At 36.7% G+C, this 20,413-nt stretch overlaps 2 protein-coding genes across 2 annotated transcripts; one reads left to right on the top strand and one right to left on the bottom strand.

The window, feature by feature from the left end:
• Positions 1 to 8,068: 8,068 nt before the first annotated feature.
• Positions 8,069 to 11,976, bottom strand: LOC116006381 (premnaspirodiene oxygenase-like). Its single transcript, XM_031246733.1, has 3 exons — positions 11,385 to 11,976; positions 9,616 to 9,944; positions 8,069 to 8,920 (listed from the first exon to the last, which is right to left on the bottom strand). The coding sequence occupies exons 1-3, from the start codon at positions 11,962 to 11,964 to the stop codon at positions 8,312 to 8,314; spliced, it is 1,518 nt and encodes a 505-aa protein (XP_031102593.1). The 5' UTR covers positions 11,965 to 11,976; the 3' UTR covers positions 8,069 to 8,311.
• Positions 11,977 to 19,069: 7,093 nt separating this feature from the next.
• On the top strand, positions 19,070 to 19,999 carry LOC116005462. Its single transcript, XM_031245665.1, has 2 exons — positions 19,070 to 19,666; positions 19,777 to 19,999. Exons 1-2 carry the CDS (start codon positions 19,216 to 19,218, stop codon positions 19,809 to 19,811), a joined length of 486 nt encoding a protein of 161 aa, XP_031101525.1. The 5' UTR covers positions 19,070 to 19,215; the 3' UTR covers positions 19,812 to 19,999.
• The last annotated feature ends 414 nt before the right edge of the window (positions 20,000 to 20,413 follow it).

Here is a 20,413-nt window from a genome sequence, read left to right as displayed (position 1 = left end):
TGATAGATGTACTCAACACCCTCCATAATCCCAAATAATAATCCTTTATTACTCATTCATTATACATAAAATGGGAGGAATTGAGTATTTATTTAGCCATTGTTTTCCCATTAAATCCCATTATTTCCCTATTAATATCCATTGGATACCCCTTGTTAGCTTGTAAATAACATTTAGTAAAAAAAAAAACCAGGTCTGTGGACTATAGAAGTTAAGTGGCCCCACTGGATGTATATTGAATAGTATAACCAAACTAATGATCGTTTCAATTTCTCCAAGCACGTGGCCGGTATAATTAGTGTTATAATATGATTTTTAAAAAGAATGTGTCATATCGACCCTTAATTTATACTTTTGTTTTTTTTTTTGAAAACCAAAAGAACAATAACATTACTCATCAAAAAACTCCGAAATACAATCAGGCGGGATCAAGTCCCAAACCCCAAGGACAGATGGAGAATCAGTCGCCCGTGCTAACACGTGAGCTACTTGATTCGCTGACCTCCTGACATGACGAACAACAGTGTTCCCAATGTCCCTAGCAATTTGTTGACATTGCTTAATAGCTAACCCAATATAAGAGAAGTTCTGACTACTAGAATTAAAATTTGAGCAAAAATTTAAACAATCAGATTCGACAATAATATTATTAAATTGACGTTCCTTTAGCCAGGTGAGCACCTCCTTTACAGCCATCGACTCAGCTGTGTAAGGATCCCGAGAACAATGTAAGCGCCCTCCACAAGCTGTAACGAACCTTCCACCATGGTCCTGAACCACAGCGCCAAACCCCACTGCATTGGGCAAAAGAGCCGCATCAACATTACATTTCAACATACCTTGGGGTGGAGGAGACCATGTAGAAACAAAAGTAGTCGGATTAGGAAGCGATGAAGGTGAGTGCATGTATACCTGCTGCCAGGTTTCAACATTAGACTCCACCATCCTCTGCATGGCATTAATGTCGTAGCTTTTAGCATTCCAAACAGCATCGTTGCAAGCATTCCAGACCACCCATGCGCATGCTGCTATCAAAATAGCAGAACCGTGAAGCCCCATGCAAGCTTTCATGAGATCTACAAAAGACCCAGCATGCATTACACCAAATCTGGTCCATAACTGAGCCACAACCGAACATTCACAAAATATATGATTGACCGTTTCCGGCGCTGAACTACACAACGGGCATATATCATCAACATTCATACCTTTAGCACGCAAAGCCGCACGAACGGGTAGAATGTTACGTAAACAACGCCAAATGAAGTTTCGCACTTTAGGAGGAGTCTTTAGCTTCCATATTTTATCCCAATCGCTGAACTCGGAACTAGTATTTTGCGTCAGCAAATTTCGAGTAAGCAAACGATAACCATGCCGGACTGAGTAAATGCCCCTTAAATCACCTTTCCAGTACCACATGTCATTATGATCAGGTGAAATAGGTGTTTTTGTGACCCTTATAATGTCCTGATCCTCAAAGATGTCACTTAGCAGTTCCACATCCCAATTACCAGCATCATCCATGAGATTACATACTCGGGCATGACGTAGCTCATCAGGGTAAACAGATCTAACCCAGGGATCTGTGCTGTCATCCAACCAAGGACAAGACCAGACGTTCGTGTCCTTGCCATCCCCAATACGACGAGCCACCCCATCTCGCAATACAGCCTGCCCAGCTAGAATACTTCGCCAAATATAAGAAGGATTGTGCCCCAACGTTGCATCAAGAAAAGATCCTGTGGGGTAATATCTGGCCTGCATAATCCTACTAACCAGGGAATGAGGATTGATTAAGAGTCGCCATCCTTGTTTAGCAAGCAATGCAACATTAAATTCACGCACTCTCTTAAATCCCATGCCGCCATTTGATTTCGGAGCTGCTAGGCGAGACCAGTTAAGCCAATGTATTCCACGGGTGTTGCCTGTACCATGATTCCACCAGTATCGGTTTATCAACCGTTCAATAGACTCACAAACCCCGTTAGGTAGCAGAAAAACTGACATTGTGAAGATTGGCATACACTGAGCAATACTTTTTAAGAGGACTTCCTTGCCAGCTTTAGTCAAAAATCTCTTCTTCCAATTGTTGATACGGTCTCTTATTCGTTGTTCAACATATCGGAAAACCACACTTTTATTCCTTCCTATGAAAGATGGTAGACCAAGGTATCGTCCAAAATCCATAGTCTGTTGAACACCAAAAATCTCAGCAATCTGGTTACGCAAACCTGGCATAATATTTGCACTAAAAGTAATGCAAGACTTATCATAGTTCACCAGTTGCTCAGACGCAGCACAGTACACTTCCAGGCATCTTCTAATCTCATGAGCTTCATTATCCTCAGCCCGGAAGAAAAGTAAGCTGTCATCCGCAAAAAGCAAATGTGAAACAGAAGGTGCCCCCCTTGCAACTCTAATGCCGTGAATAAAACCTCTTGCTTCTTGTTGATACAAAAGCTTGGACAAACCCTCAGCACAAATTATAAACAAATACGGAGAGAGAGGGTTTCCCTGTCTAATGCCCCGGGTAGGTGTTACTGTTCCCACAGAATCACCATTCACCATAATTTCATATTTAACCGTAGTAACACAAAGTAAAATAAGATCCACCACCCGCTCAGCGAAACCTAACGCAAGAAGCATGCCCTTAAGAAAACCCCACTCCATTCGGTCATAGGCTTTCGCCATATCCAACTTGAGTGCTGCCCAGCCGGTGTTCCCCACCCGTTTCCTTTTAAGAAAATGACCAACCTTCCCAGCGACGATAATATTATCCGATATCAACCTGTCGGGGATGAACGCACTTTGGGATGGAGAAATTATATCATTCAAGAACTCCATCCGATTTGCCAAAACTTTGGCAAAAACCTTATATGCAACATTGCATAGGGCAATCGGCCTCAGGTCCGTGACACGCTCTGGGATTTTCTTCTTTGGAACCAACACAACATTTGTATCATTAATACCCTGGGGCAACATGCACTAAACAAAACATGCTGTCACAAAACTAGTGAGATCTGCACTAACTACAAACCAAAAGGATTGATAGAATGCAAGAGACATTCCGTCTGGGCCCGGGGCCTTGTCTGGCGCCATTGAAAATAGGGCACACTTAACCTCATCTGAATCAACCGGGCGCAACATTCTACAATTCATATCATGTGTAACACAGCTCGGGATTCTACGAAAAAAATCTGGATTGCAATTGCTGGCTTGAAAAATATTTCTATAATATTGTAGAATATTAGCATGCATTGCCTGGCCCTCCAACCACTCATCTGAAGTATTTTTAATGCGGTGCAGATAATTTGTCTTCCTTCTCTGACTTGCAAACTTATGGAAAAATTTGGTATTTAGGTCACCATCCTTCAACCACAACTGTTTTGATCTCTGGCGCCAGTAAACTTCTTCTTGAGATAACAATAGAGAGAGGTCCTTTTCAAGCTTACTAAACAAAAGGATGTCATTTATGTGTCTGCTATTACGTAAAGACTCCAACCTATTCCTCAGGCCTTGTACCCTTCGACCAAATTTCCGGAAATGCTCGCTGCCCCACCGCCAAAGGGCTTGGCCACAAGTTGATATTCGATGTTGAAAATCAAGTCCCAAAGATTGAAACCAGAAGGTCTCAACAACCTCACGGCATTGCACATCTAGTAGCCAAGCAGCTTCAAACTTGAATTTTCTGTGTACCCTGCGAATACGCTGTTGTTTCAAATCCATGAAAAGAGCACTATGATCAGAAGAAAGTGCTAAAAGGTTAGTCACGGAGGCATCTCCAAATATATCTCGCCACTCCGAGGTTGCAACAGCACGATCAAGACGCTCCTCAATCCAATGATCCGAACCTCTGCCCCGGACCCATGTAAATTTATGGCCCAACATCCCTAGATCAGACAAGTCACAATCCTGTAGGGCTTCAGTAAAACCTCTTATAAGACCATCTGGATGTGGAATATTACCTCTTTTTTCAGCGTGCTCTGCAATGTCGTTAAAATCTCCAATTACAACCCATGGAAGGCTGGAACGAGATCTTAACTCCCGAATCAAATTCCAAGATTGTTGTCTACGAGATCTCTCTGGAAAGCCATAAAAGCAAGTAAGTCTCCAAGGTGGTTCCCCTGCTAGAGTAACCGAGACATCAATATAATTCGATGAATATCCCAACAGTGTAGCCATATCAGAATCACGCCACAGTAAAGCTAGACCACCACCCAGTCCAATCCTATCAACACAGAACATACCTTCAAAGCCCAATCGCACTCGCAAACGTTCCAATTGGAAAGAACGCGCTTTTGTCTCCATTAAGAAGACAAAGCTGGGTCGCTGCATGGACACAAAGCCCATTAATTCTCGAATTGTTCGAGGGCCACCCAAACCTCGACAGTTCCAACTTAGCGTACTCATTTGGATGGGCGGGTCTAGACCTCCGGACCCGCCAAAATCAAATTTTTTGAACTATCACTCATACGAACATCACCATCAACCAAGTGCATGTCACCAGATTCATCCTCCCTACGCCTCTTGAGATCACCTTGCACAACAGATAGTTCCTCAGCATGAGCAGGATGGTAAGTAGGAATTGCCGGGGTGGTTGGCACGCAAGTAGCAGTAGTAGGCAAATCAACAAGGAGCCATTTCGCCCCCACTAGTTTGACCTGTCGTCGATTACCAGCTTTCAGCCATGCACCATAAGGATAATCTTTAGCCTCAATTCCTTGTTCAAACACCTTACGGCAGAATCGCTCTGAATGACCAATCAAGCCGCAACAAAAGCAGAAAGTATTGAGCCTTTCGTACTTAAATGTGACCCACTGGAATGAACCATCTCGCATGCGAAGCTTCATCCTACGTTTCAAAGGTTCGCTTAGACGAATCGTAACACGGATGCGAATAAAACCTTTCCAACTACTGCCAAAATTGTGTGGATCCGTCTTCCTGAAGGTGCCTACATAATTTCCAACTTGCTCTATGAACTCCGCGTTGGCAAACACGGTTGGCAGATCATGGATCTGGACCCAATAATCAATAGAATCTAGGGCAGCGGCCTCTGGGCGAGTGTTTGGGGGAACTTGTTCGCAAACCAGGGTGTTATTCTCAAAGGACCATGGTCCTTCATCCAAAACTCTCTGCATGTCACGCTGGTGGGGGAACTGAAACACAAACAAGCTTTCATCCAACGGAACGATTCGGACACCCATTACCGGGCGCCAAACTGAAGCCATCGTCTGCTGCATGTGTTCGATCTTGATGGAGCGATCAGTGAGGAACTGTCCAACAAGTTCGTAGTAGGTAATACTACCACTTGCATGATCAAGAATAGGAGCTTCTAAACCTCCCGCATCCTCTTCATCTAGGGATAACACAGCACAACCCTCTTCAAGCATACTGACATCCATTGTAAAAGCAGACACTTTGGATCAACCAAACCAGACAGATCGCAAGAACGTAGGAAAAAAGACAAGAAGAAAAACAAAAGAAAACCCTAGAAACGGCTAGGGAGAGAACTCTCTAAGAAACCCTAGAGAGAGAACCGCTTATCTATGGAGCCTTTTTTCCTTAATTTATACTTTAAAAGAATAATAAATTAAAGTATATAATTCTGACTAATCTCATCAAAATTTGACAATTTCCTCAATAATTGTTAAGTAGTGAAATGTAAATTGTCATGTTTGTAAATTCACTTTTAGACCTTGAATTATAGTGTGGAATTGTCACATTTAGTCATGCTTTTTAATTTTGCTATATTACAATTTTACTTTCATTTGCTTTCCATAATTTGTCATCCTTTTAAAAAAAAATTTTGCCATTTAATAAATATGACAAACATGTAATTCCATCATTCAATTAAAATATTTTACAAAAGAGAGAGATAAATTTTATATTGGGGCAAGAGCCTTGAATGATAAAATTATATGTTAACCATCTTTATTAAATATTGAACTGACAAAAATTTAAACAAATGAGTAATTGTGGCAATCATATAAAAGTCGATGGTATAAGGGGACAAAATTAAAAAAATAAATTAAATATGACACTGCTACAATAGTCAATAACAAAAAGTGAAGTTTGATGGTTTCTAAAATATAAAAATTTATTTCAAATCTTTTGGGTATTTAGATATTTTAAAATTCACCAACCAAATTAAAGAATAAAATATTATATATTCCTTTTGTTTTCTATGGAATTTAACTATTCATTGTATATTTTTCCAGAAACTAATTTTTTATAAAGTAATCATTGTGTTGAATATATTTGTCAGGAATAATTTTTTAAAGAAAATTAAGGGATTAATTATCATATTTAGTATTAGAGTTAATTCCAGCAAAGGTGCCTGGTCTTTGGTGACAATTCCAATTTTAGTCCCAGACTATCGTTTTTGCCATTTAACATCCCAGACTATTCTTTTTTGGACACTTTTAGTCTCATGATTTTTCCTATTTTTAGTAAGGGCGATTTTGTCTCTTCATATTTTTTTATTTAACCGGTTTTCACCAATTTAATTAGGTTAGGTGAAGCAGACCGGTTCTTCTAATTATTATATTCAATCCACAAATCCCTAGCGTACGCAACTTCATCTGCTTCAGTTCAAGGCTTCATCATCCTCCTTCACCCGACGAAGAACGAGACTGTACAACGTTAGTATAGAGGAGAGCAAAGGGGAAATTTGTCGCCTTAAATCTGTAGTTCCAAATCTCTAAATCCCTAAAAAAGTTCGCAATCAATAAAAGGAATTATTTGTCACCCCATTATTGACCGTAATGTAGACCATGAATATACCAAGAAGCTAATGCCTCTATTGTGCGAAAATACTAATATTATCTTGAATTAATGTCTATCCTTAAATCAGGTTGAAGCTGCATATGTTTTTGGTCTCCATTCGGTTTTTTGAGTACGTTAGGAATTTGTGGATTGAATCTAATAATTAGAAGAACCAGTTTGCTTAACCTAACCTAATTAAACCGGTGAAAACCGGTTAAATAAAAAAAATATGAAGAGACAAAATTACCCTTACTAAAAATAGAAAAATTCATGAGAAGGACTAAAAGTGTCCAAAAAATAATAGTCTGGGATGTTAAATGACAAAAACGATAGTCTGAGACTAAAATTGAAATTGCAACCAAAGACAAAGGACCTTTGGTGGAATTAACTCTTTAGTATTATATATAACACACATCTATCTTATATTTGGGAACTTAATTGAGCTTTATCTCATGGGTTATGTAGGTCTTGAGGGTGTGTGGGTGAGACTTTCACCTCTCACTAATATCTCACCTCTCACTAATATGCAAGAAGAGTTGGACTTCATATTTAGCTAGCAAAGAAAAATCATAGCTTTTTTAGTGAAGGGGTATTGGGCCTAGGGACACAGGATAATTATATACAAAGGACTAGCAGCCAAGCAGAGATTAATCGACAATCATCAATAGACAACTATGTGGACTATACTATCAAATAATATATATTCAAGACACAAATAATATATTTTTAGTATATATTAAAAATGTACATTGTATTCAAAAAAATACATTATTTGAGTACTGAACATTCATCAGTACATGAGTAATGTACTTTTATCATATGAAAAATATGCTTTTTGTTATGGTAGGATTAATAACTACAATCATTATACTATAAAGCATGGTTCACTTTGTAAGGTGAATCATTAACATAATATTTATTTTTAGTATATTGAAATTTGATTTTTAATACATTGAATTGAATGTTTACTTTGAATTTTTATTTTTTGTGTACCAAAGATTCATTATTTAGTACATTACAAAAAAAATAAACTTTTAATACATTAAAAATGAAGACTTATCTTCAAAAAAAAAAAAACACTTAATATACTAAAAATGAATATTTATCTGTTATCCATATCATAATGTTGAATATTTATCTGTTATCTATATTATAATGTTGACTATGGTTCACAATACAATTTTCCAATAAACTAGGGGCAAACAAGAATTGGCTAGGGCCGATCAGGGGCCAAAACTTCTTGATTGAGCCAAGAAAAACTTGAATAAGATCGATATTATATTGAGCCTTTAGATCACATCAGTTGATATAGAAAACAAATCCATTGATCACATATACGAGTAGTGAGCCAAACTCTTTACATTAAATAATAACATCTTTATTATTAAATTATAGTCATTTCTTAAAGGAGTTAATGAAGTATCGTCAGCTGAAATTCTTCAGTGCTTATACATTATTCTTTCTTTCTTGCTACTAAGAAGAAACACCTCATTAAATTATTAAGAGAAGCAGAATTGCAGAAGTACGTAGAAAAGGGTACCCGTAATTACGTAGCACGAGGGGTAGCAATCAAGAAAATGTCATTCTTTACTCCTAAGGCTAATCCAGGTATTTCTGTAATCTTCAACGTCTCAGCTGTCATTCCATGAGGCACAGTCCAATCAAAGTGGTTGAGCATGTGTGCTAAAGGAAATTGAACATTTGCCATCCCAAATGAAATCCCGGGACATATTCTTCTCCCCGCACCGAATGGTATGTACTTGAATTGACTTCCCTTTATATCAATGGAACTATCCTTGAATCTTTCGGGTATAAAGCTCTCAGGTTCCTCCCAGTACTCTGGATCTCTGCCCAGTGCCCAGGAGTTCACAAGTACTTTTGTTTTGGGCGCAATGGTGTATCCTCGTACCACTGTCTCTTCCCTGCACTCCCTTATAACTAAGGCCCCCGGAGGATGAAGCCTCAGCGTTTCTTTTATCACTAAGTCCAAGTACTGCAACTGTTCCACCACATTCTCTTCCAACATCTCTTTCCCTTGGAAGGCTTGTCGAACTTCGGCTTGTGCTGTGGCTAACACCTCTGGTTTTTTCACCATTTCTACCAGCGCACATAATGTCGTTGTTGTCGACGTATCTGTTCCTGCGCCAAACATATCCTGCATGCATGCATCTTTCATGTTAGGATAGAAACCCTTATCACTATGCTTAGATCAAGCACACCTGCTAGTGAATTGAAACTTGTGACCTGGCTCTGTGTTGGACAGAGGCTGGTAAAATCCAAGTCTAGCACCCCGTATACCATGAACCAGGTGGACCCACACGATTTACATACTGAATGTTCACAATTCAAATTATAAACATTCAATATGTAAATTGTGAATATTTAGTTCAGTATATAAATTGTGAACATTCAGTATGTAAATTGTGTACTTTGGACAAGGTGAATCTAGGTACACAAAATAATTTGCAAAGATATATTGTTGTCAAAGGCCGGTAAAAAGCTAAAAAGGTCAACTCTAGCACTCATCGTCTCAAAAATGTCTGGCTGTATAAGGAAATAAAGTTGCGCATTTGCTACTAGCTATAAGTTTGGCATAAATGGTAGATCCTTGCCAGAAGCTATAACTAGTAGTGAAAACACAATTTTAATTCTGTATAGACTATCATCACATTTTCAAGAGGCAATGTATTGGACTTGACCCTTCACAAGTATTTGTCCAACAATTTCTTAATCACTTATTGATGGACTTGATCCTTTAATTTACCGACCTGTGCCCAACATTTCCTATAAACTTATCTTAATAACTCCAAAAAATAAAATACATATGACAAGTGAAATAGTATAACGTACTGTTACTATAGCTTTGATGTTGTCGTCTGTGATGGGCACGGGAAGGGTTCCGCTATCCTTTAGCCTTAAGAGGACATCAACCATATCCTCGGCACCTGACTCGCCGCTGCCCTTTTTGCCAGAATCGAAATTTCTTCTATGCTCCTTTATAATGTTGTCTATCACTGCATCTGCTTTGAGGTGGCCTTTCATCATCCTAGCCTTGTCGCCACTGAGCGAGTGAAGGATCTTCCATGAAGGAAACATATCCGCCATGCAAAACCCACCCGCCAAGCTCGATAGTTCGTCTATTTCATGAACGAACTCTTTTGTCCCGCTGAATATCTTACCTACAAGTGATAATTAAATACACAATTAAGTCAAAAGAAATATATGGGAATAATGTAATACAAATTCTTTATGGGGTGTTTGGTAGAGAGGAGTTGTAATTCCTTTCCCAATCCATTTCAAGAATTGAAAAATTTTAAAGCAAGTTTGGTTGGGATGAATTGCAATTCTATAAAAGAGGCTCAAATTCATGACCTCCTATATGAGAGAGACACTACTCTGCCATCTGAGCACAAAGTGCTTGGCATTTTTAAATTATTTTTTTAATACTACAGACTCTGTTACAATGCAGTATCACATTATAATTAAAATTTTCAGTAATTTTTTTTATGCTTACCGATTGATGAAATTTGAATTCTCTTTATTCCTTTTCAACGGAACTACAATTCCCCTCTAATTTCCTCCTAATTGAAACCATAAGGCCTGATAGGCGACAAGTTTGACTCTTAAACAAATGTCATCAAGAAAACTATTGTTTATGAAGTTTCAACTCATAGGAACGACAAGATAAGAACAGAAATCACATCATAGATAAGGGTTAAATAATAATTGATATATTTCTGTAGGTTTAACTTATTCACTGTTTTAATACGTATCCTTTATAAAATAGTGGTTTTCTAAATATAAATTTAATTAGTTACATAAGAGATTTAGAGTTAAATAAATTTCTGTTTGTATGTAATATATATGGGTCACACTTGTGTGAGACCGTCTCACATATCCTTATTCGTGAGACGGGTCGGGTCGAGTCGAAGCACCATGCAAATGTCATACTTATATGTGCAAATGTAAATAAAATAGTGGTTTTCTAAATATAAATTTAATTAGTTACATAAGAGATTTAGAGTTAAATAAATTTCTGTTCATATGTAATATATATGGGTCACACTTGTGTGAGACCGTTTCACATATCCTTATTCGTGAGACGGGTCGGGTCGAGTCGAAGCACCATGCAAATGTCATACTTATATGTGCAAATGTCATACTTATATGCTCAAATATAATACTAATCAGGAATACAATTTTTGTTACTTATAAGAGAAAAAACAATACATTTTTCTTAACAAGTAATGTTGACAAGTGCCCCTTACTTATAAGGGAAAATATAATACTTTTGAAAATAAATGTAATACTTTTAAATCGAAATGTAAAAGTATTGTATTTTCTCTTAAAAGTATTACATTTACTCTTATAAGTAACAAAATTCCTGATTAGTATTACATTTGAGCATATAATAAATATTACATTTACGACCCGACCCGATCCGTCTCACGGTGAGACGGTCTCACACAAGTTTTTGCCAATATATATTTCGTGCAACCACAATAAATGTATATACTAAAGTGAGTATTGCAATATAATTAATCAACGCATTAAAAAGTATTAAAATTAAAAAGCTAGAAGAAAATTGAAATGATAATAAACGTCAGCAGATGACTTACCAAATGCCGCTCTAGACACTACCGAGCTCGTAAACTGGGAGAACTGGTCGTGTACGTTGATTGGGCTGCCGGATGCCGACCGGACACGCTCCAACAAACGACAGGTCTCATCGTACCTTATGGAGCTGAAAGTACGCACGGTTTTGGCACTGAGGAGCTCCGACATGCACACCTTGCGCATTTGGCGCCAGTAATCACCGTACGGACAAAGAAACAGGTCCGCTCTGTCGTAAAGGATTATGTTGGCGGCTAGAAACGCGGGTCTATCGGCGAAGCTCATGTCGTGGGTTTTTAGGAACTCTTTAGCCATGTCGGGCGACGTGACGACCAAAGTCGACACTTCTCCGAGCTGAAGATGCATGATGTCCTTGCCGTGTTTTTCGGCTAAGTCTCTCAGGGCAACGTGCGGGGATTCGCCGACTAATTGGTGCATATTTCCGATGAGTGGCAGCTTCCGCGGCCCCGGCGGCAACTTCCCGGTTTTCGTCTTGGTCGCCGTCAATTGTCTGATCACTAGAGTAACAAAGGATAGAAAGCAGAGGAAAGAAATGAGGTCTAATAATGCAAGTTGGATCTCCATTGTAGAATGGGAAAGTTAATTAGCAATGAGAAATATATATGTGTTTAGTTACTTAGAGATCTTTCTTCCAGGTTAGATGTGTTCTTATAATGACTCCATCAAAGAAAAGTCCTCTTTAATTTGAGTGTAACACTGTACGTATTTGAAGCACTACTAATTTGACTGAAAATAATGTTCTCCTGAAAATTGGAATAAAGTTGTGGCGTGTTTGGTTCAAACTTCATAGGAGATTTATGATTCATTTCACTAATGTTGGGCTCTCCTAATTCAGCTAATCCTTTCACTATATGTTTGAAGTAATTGTTTACTCTAAGTAGCCTATGTCACAGTTAATTAATATACCATGCATCCACCCTAAATTAGTTAGATATCTGACTCAACCATTTTTAATTTCGTTGATAAATTTGAGTCTCTTTGTAGAGTCACTCTCGCATGAAAAAAAATTAAAACAAAATTTTATCATCATGCATGATGGAGAAAAAATTTAAATTAATTCTTCACTTAATATAGATTTAATTTTAGTTAATCATTCAATTAATCCGCTTGCCAAACGCATCCTTAGTGCCTTGTGCTATATTTCAAATTTTCAACTATGTCCAGTGGAAGATATCGCATGGCACTATGGCAGTGATGGGAATGGCGTGTTATGCATGTGACTTATGTCGAATGACTGGCGTCACAAAAATATTATTATTTATTAATCTGTTGACCAACATAATTTATCCCATCCAATAAATTTAGGGTGAGTCTCATGCGAGACCTTTTCACGAGTTTTAATTCATTAAACGGGTTGGATTTAATAAAAATGAATCATAATCAAGTGCACGGAATTTTCATTATAAGTGAGTTTTTAATTTTTAATAAATTAAAATAAATAAAAGTTATATTGGTGAGGATATAACGGACAAAAGGAGAAATATATATTGAGAGAGAATTGATAAAAAGGTATAAATGTACATTACAAAAACTCCAAATGAAATGTACTTAATGTTATTTAATCATTAACAATTTTTTTCCAGTTAAGGATTATATTAATGTTAAAGAAAATGTCAAAAGAGAAATGTATGGGATAGGTAAAACTGAAAATAAAATATTAAAGGTATAACACAAACAGCACATACTATAAAAATAATTTGTATTCCAGTTCTGCAGGAATCTGGACTAATATCATTGACACCAATTCAATTTTATTTAAAGATTAAAGATTAGAGATTAGAGATATATACCCGTATAATGAAATGATTACTCAACATTAGTGAAAAAAATAAAATATGTGGCTACTCTTTCCTTACAAGTATGTGGCTACAGTTTGAGAAACTTCGTTCTTCCCGGTCAAACTACAAGTATGGTTGCAGTAGGCACTAGGCGCTAGTTGGGCGGTAGACTAGCACCTAGTTGTCGACCAATAAAAAAAAAACAGTGCATGTGTGTGGTTGTATGTTATATATATATATCATGGTTGCAGTAGGCGCTAGGCGCTAGTCGGGCGGTAGACTAGCGCCTAGCGCCTAAGCGGTCTGGACGGCGCCTAGGCGGTAACTAGGCGGTTTTAGGCGGCGACCTATAAAAACAATAAAGTAATTCATGTGTGTGGGTGTATGTCATATATTTTATTATATATATTATATATATATCTCTTACTTCTCTTACTTATATAAATAAATAAATTTAAATATATATAAATATAATAATAAAATTAACAAGGCTTAATCGCTCGAGTTAACTCGGCTAACTCTGCCGAGTTGGGCGAGTTCACTCGGCCTAGTCGGACGCCAACTCGGCCCAGTCGGCCGAGTTAGGCACTAGGCAGCCGGCCACCTAGGGAGCAATTCGCCTCGGTCTAGGAGCACCTAGCGCCTAGGTGCCTAGGCGGCGTAGGCGGGGATTTTTGCAACAGTGATATATAATAATAATAATAATAATAATAATAATAATAATAATAATAATAATAATTAAGAAGGCCAACTTGCTCGAGTTAACTCGGCTAACTCTGTCAAGTTAGGTGAGTTAGGCGTTAGGCGTTAGGCGGCCGCCTAAGGAGCAATTCGCCTTGGCATAGGGGTGCCCAGCGTCTCTGGGCGGCCGATTTTTGCAATAGTTGTCATAAGTCTTCAGAGAGGTCTCGGTGTAGCGTTGGTCGGTCTCGACAGAAACGACGAAGCAGATCTAAGAGAGTGTGAGTGAGATTCAGTGGTTGCGGTGGTGCCGTGGTGGAGGCGGTGGTTGCGTCGTGGTGGAGCCTTTAGATATGGGAGAGTGAGAGTGAGAGGTGGTGGTCGTCGTCTGCTGAGAGTGAGAGAGAAGGGGGAGAGAGAGATGAGAAGGTAGCGGTACGGTTGTTGTCTGGGGTGGGTCTCTTGTTTAATTGCATTTTTTTATATTATGTTTCAGCGAGGAACGGCCACGAAAACTAATTAATTATTTAATTTTTTTTAAATGCCGCTAGTTTTTGTGACTGTTCTCTAAAGGAACAGTCGCGGAAAACTGACCTCGATTTTTTTTTCCGACCGTGATCGTTTTCTTTAGAAATGGTCAAATGGTTGCGGATTCTTATTAAAATATTTACAATTATGCCACCGCAAGTTTTTATTTTTTTTATTTTTTTTTAATTTATTTTTTTAAAGAATACACCACTATTCTTTTTAGAATGGTTCCTAAAATTTACACTTTAAAATCAATGTTTTTGTTATTTTTTTACTAGTGTTTACACTTGTTCATTTTAGCTTGTATTATACTCCAATTTCAATTTCCAAATTGCACCGTTTATTGTTCTTGCTCAAAGCTAAGTTTTTCTTCCTTTGCATTTTATTTCCTTGAATTGTTCTTGAAATATCTTTCATTTCAATTCCAAACATGAGTAGCTAGATTCATTTAGAGATTTGCATCAAGCTATTTTGTTATGGATGCTATGTGATTTGAAATGTAAGCTGAACTTATCAACATTGCATGTCACAACAACAACAACAACAACAACAACAACAACAACAACAACAATAATAATAATAATATAATAATAATAATAATAATAAGTATTATTATTATTATTATTATTATTATTATTATTATTATCACTACATAAGATTTTTATATAATATTATTCTGTAGTAATTACAATATAAAAAAAATTATCTATAAATTATGAACCAAAATATTCATATAAATAACAAAAATATTTAAAAAATATTTAATAATATTCAAAAGAAGAAATTATGAAGTCTTCAAAGTTTGTTTGAAATGGGTGTCTCTCCTTATTTCAATGAGTCTTCATGCAACAAATTATCAGATATTCAAGAGTCCTAATATTACTATAAAATGTGATGGGATTATCCTAAGCATATTAAATCTCTTGTATTAATTGTTGGTTGCGTTCTTTGAATAAAGTTTTAGCAGCTAGTTGTATTCTCGTCGGGATCTACAAAATGCAGTTGGTTTGCAACATCACCACCAATCCTGAAGTTAGGGTGACCAAGGAAAACAGAGATGCAGGGACGCTGGGCAATTTTGCTGAAGGAGAAAAATATGCCAAGCATGGTCTAAGAAAGTATATGTGTGTAATAGGACACCAGATATCATGTCATCCATCAATGGCTTCTTCAGTGACCTAAAATGTACTCTTCTATACATTACCAATGCAAGGACCGAATGAAAGAAAGCCTAAAAATTAAAATTTACATAAAGGCAAAAAGGTAATATAATAAAAAAAAACTATTCTTGAGAACTCAGGATTAAGTTAATACCAAGGGGAGGCCAGGAATCTCTATTCCCCTTGGTATTAACTTATTCCTGTAACTTATTCCTGAGTTCTCAAGAATATGTTTTTTTATTATATTACCTTTTTGCCCTTTTTTAAAATTTAATTTTTAGGTTTTCTTTCATTCGGTCCAAACACCCCATAAAAGTAATAGATTATAATTAAATTTTGAATTTCACATGCACTACATGAATATATATACTTTGTATGGTAAAATAGTTAGCATATAAGTCAATTTTGACTTATTTGAACACTATTAGTTATTTGAAAAAATCAATATAAGTGTTTGGTTAATAAGTTTTTGTAATTCCAAAATGCTAAAATTTAAAAAGCTGCCAAAAGTAACTTTTTCAATTAGTTTGTTGAAAAAAGAAATTATATCAAACAGTTAGCTAACAACTAATTACCAAACACTTTTTTACAATCAACTAATGTTATCAACTAGTCATACCAACTAACCCGATTAACTAACCGCTATCAGTTGACAGTCATTTACCAAACAGGCCCGCTATCAGCTGACAGTCATTTACCAAACAGGCAGGGCCGATTTTTTGATTGGTTGGCTAGGTGGTCGGCCTAACGTCTAGGAGCTGGGTGTCTAGACGGGATTTTTGCAACACTGATATATATATATATATATATATATATATATATATATATATATATATATATATATATATATATATATATATATATATGATGGAGCTGACACAGTGGTCATCATATATATGATCTTACCGAAGGCGGATCTGCATAGAAGAGAGCTGGTAAACAAGGAGATTCTCTTAGAGAGATTGAGTGGGGTCTCCAAAGATGAACGCACGTCAATCAATAGATGCTGCTGTAAGAACAAATAATAAAAGGTCAAAAGTATGAGTCCACTAAACTCCACTATGACCTTAAATCAGGGATACACTAACACCTAAATTAGGGATCCACTAATTTATGTTTTGTTCTTATTCAGAAAGTGGTGCAAATAATTAAGAATAGGAAAATTTTCATGATTAGTGCATTGATGGAATGCAACTATATAAAGGCCATCAAAATCCCCCTCACTGCTTGACATACAGTCTTGTACACCATCTGAGAGAGTTGAGTCAAGTGAGAGAAAAATAATTAGAAAGCTCAAGCAACAGCAGTAAGCAGATCAGGCAATCATCAAACAAATAACTATGGCTGGAGGTTAGATCCTATATTTCATATACTTCAGTTCAGTTTTAAATCTTACAGTTGGTATCAGAGCAAAATATAATCTCTGCCTAGTTGTAATTGATTTACTTGGGTTTGTATGCAATATGAATTTAAGTATTCTGTTTTGAATGCATACATAATTTGTGCCTGCTATTTTACAGTATGTTTTTGTACATATATATTTGGTTTGAATATGTGTATATATATGAAATTGTTACATTAATATCTGGAAAATATTACAAATATTCTTTCGAAATATTTTCGAAAATAAACATACCTACTGCTGGAATATGCTATAAATTATTTTTAAAATATAAACGAACAAATTTTGAAATAAATTTATAAATAAACCTACTGCCTTATGGAGAAAATACCGAATTTATTCGCGGACTGGAGCCTCCGGTTCATCATTCTCCGATGACCGATGGAGAAGACGGTGGCGTGAAAGGTGACTGGCGATGGTCGGCGAGTGGTCGCGAACGGTGGTGGTGGCCGGCGACCCCTCTCTCTCTTTCCCTCTTCGCGTCTCTATCTCTCTCAGTATTTCTCTGGCTGCGCAGATGTAGTATAGGGCAACTAGGTTTGGATGGTTTGAACATAATATATGTTAAATGGATGGGCTATGTTTGGCCCATTTCGGTCAGGCTTCTTTTAAAATTATTTGGGCTTATTTGAGTTATTTGGACTGAATTCAAATTCAAGGCCTATTTAATTTTAAAGCTTTTGGGCCTATTTATTATTGAACTAGTGGAAGAAGAATGATAAGGGAAATTGTATTAGTTTGGGTTTGGCCCAATTCGGCCAAGCCCATTATACTTAAAAAAAAAAAAAAAATTATAATTGGGCCCATTTAGATTGTTTAAGTCATTTGGACATGCTTTAACTTTTGGGCTCACTATAATTATATATGGGCTTGCTTTAGTGTTTTTCCTACATCATATTTGGGCTTCTTCTATATTTAATTGTTCAATTTAATTCCTCATTGATTTACTATTAAATTATATTCAATTTTGAACAAATATTAAGTTTACATTTGTGATTTGAATTTTAATTTAATATTGAGGATTATATTAAATTGCCTTAAGTATTGCAATTTGATTATGAAGTATGAGTTAATAATATGCATAATTTGAGCATGCTATGTATCTTTATTTGCAATAATTGTTTGACTATTATAATTATTCCTTTAGAAAAGCATGTTCTTTAAGGATGAATTTAGAGCCTTCTAGGTCTGAATTAAATGTTTATTATGCATGATATAGTGCCTTTTAGGTGAATTTAGAGCCTTTAAGGATATATTAAGCATATTATTACTCTTCAGTTGTGTCTATTTAAGGGCACATTAAAGAATCACAAAGATAGTTCACCCTTTTAAAAGCCTTATCCATAGGTGAACTCATAATCTTATAGAACTCTCAAACAATTTTACTTCAAACATGAGAACACATGAATTAGGGAAGTTTCTTGGGGAGGAATACTAGTTCTATGGCCCTGGCTTAAAACGCCTTGCTGGCTGAAACTGCCGTAGTGCCTTCAGCCATATTGCTACTAGTCCCCTTGCGACGCTACTCTGTCTAAGGAGTTGGTTTTGAAAGGAGCCTTAGCACATACCAACTGTCCTGGGAGTATACCTAAGGATTGTCTATCATGATTTGGTTCAATTTGTTTGTTAGGACTTTCTTGCCAATGTGATAATATTTAATTTTGGTCGATTAAGGAGTTGCTACAGCATCATGAATTTACCAAAATTACATCTTAAGTTTTACTCACATAAAGTTTAGGCCAGAATATTGTGGTTAACTGTGCGTAATATGATAAAATTTCGCCCACAGGCAATTTTTATGGCATACGAGTCTATCTTTTGCATAACTTACATTGGTAACAATATGCACTTCAGTCTCTCTCTCTATATTTTTTTGCCTCGAAAAATTCTAACCAAGCATTCATTGTTACTCTTTACAGCAACTCTACCCGTCACTCAAACCATAACTATTGATGTTCCTTTGCTTAACGACGATAATCACAAAGAGTGGAAAGATGCTATTCTCCTACATTTGGGATTATTAGAGTTAGATTACGCTGTTCTGAATGAGGAACCCTCCGAGGTTACTACAGAAAGCACTGACGAAGCCAAGCAGCTTCGTGCACAATGGGAGAGATCCAATCGGTTATGTGTGCACCTCATTAAGTCAAAAATTTCGAGAGAAATTCGTGGTTCCATTGAGGAAATTCAGAAAACCAAGCCTCTGCTCAAGGCCATTGATGATCAATTTGTTGACTCAAAGAAATCATCGGCAAGTACTCTAATAATGCGATTTATCAATCTTCGTCTTACCACTGTTAAGGGCACGCGTAAACACATCATGCAAGTAAGGGATATTGCAGCTCAACTAAAGAAGCTGGAAATCATTTTACCAGATACTTTTGTGGTGCATTTTGCACTTAATACCCTTCCTCAAGAATATAGCCCCTTTAAGATTTCTTACAACACACATAAAGTAGATTGGTCTATCAATGAGTTGATAACCATGTGTGCACAAGAAGAACAAAGGCTTATGACTGAGATTGGGGAAAACGCTCTAATGGCCACAACAAAGTATAAAAGAAAATCTGGAAAGTCCAAGGGATCCACCGTAGCAGCTAAGGGCAAACTGCCCCCAAAAGCTGACATTAAGAAGATACAGAAGTGTTTCTTTTGTAAAAAGAAGGGACACATGAAGAAGGACTGTATCAAATTCAAGAAGTGGATGTCCCAAAAAGGTAATGTTTCCTCTTCTTTTGTATGTTTTGAATCCAATATGTTAGAAGTTAATACTAATTCTTGGTGGATTGACTCTGGTTCAACAATCCACATTGCAAACTCCTTGCAGGCTATGACAAATCTGAGACAGCCAACGGGAACTGAGTGTAGCATCTTCTCTGGAAACAAGATTGCGTCACCTGTAGAAGCTGTCGGAGTTTGTACTTTAATTTTGAATAATGGTTTCGTTTTGACGCTAGATAAGACATTTTATGTTCCTAGTTTCTCTAGGAACTTAATTTCAGTTTCTAGACTTGTACCCTTTGGATTTAAATTTGAATTTAATGCCAAGTATTTCAAGTTATTTCATAATTCTACTTGTATTGGCACTGGTACATTATCTGATGGTCTTTATCGTCTTAACTTAAAGAATGTTTCAATTTATAATTCTTTACATGTTCAAAACGGCACTAAACGATGCAGTATTAAAGAAAACTCCTCAATGTTATGGCATCGGAGATTAGGTCATATCTCCCTTGAGCGTATTAAAAGATTAGTAAAGGATGGAGTACTTTCTACTCTAGACTATACTGATTTTGAGACTTGCATTAACTGCATTAAGGGTAAGCAGACAAACAAGTCAAAGAAAGGTGCCAATAGAAGTTCAACATTGTTGGAAATTATTCATACTGACATATGTTGTCCTGATATGGACATGCATGGTCAGAAATATTTCATCACCTTCATTGATGACTTCTCAAGATTTA

Source organism: Ipomoea triloba, chromosome 15, assembly GCF_003576645.1.
Source record: "Ipomoea triloba cultivar NCNSP0323 chromosome 15, ASM357664v1".
Taxonomy (NCBI): Eukaryota; Viridiplantae; Streptophyta; class Magnoliopsida; order Solanales; family Convolvulaceae; genus Ipomoea; species Ipomoea triloba.
Note: the sequence above shows the minus strand (reverse complement) of the source record. Positions and strands in the feature narration are given on the sequence as shown.

Bases quoted from the DNA above. Each gene is read 5' to 3' on its own strand.
- LOC116006381 (XM_031246733.1), bottom strand. From the start codon at position 11,964: ATGGAGATCCAACTTGCATTATTAGACCTCATTTCTTTCCTCTGCTTT. The intron at 9,945-11,384 runs GTAAGTCATCTG...TATCACTTGTAG, and splicing joins AGTGTCTAGAGCGGCATTTG to GTAAGATATTCAGCGGGACA. The intron at 8,921-9,615 runs GTACGTTATACT...GCATGCATGCAG, and splicing joins ACATCAAAGCTATAGTAACA to GATATGTTTGGCGCAGGAAC.
- LOC116005462 (XM_031245665.1), top strand. From the start codon at position 19,216: ATGCGATTTATCAATCTTCGTCTTACCACTGTTAAGGGCACGCGTAAA. The intron at 19,667-19,776 runs GTAATGTTTCCT...AACTCCTTGCAG, and splicing joins GAAGTGGATGTCCCAAAAAG to GCTATGACAAATCTGAGACA.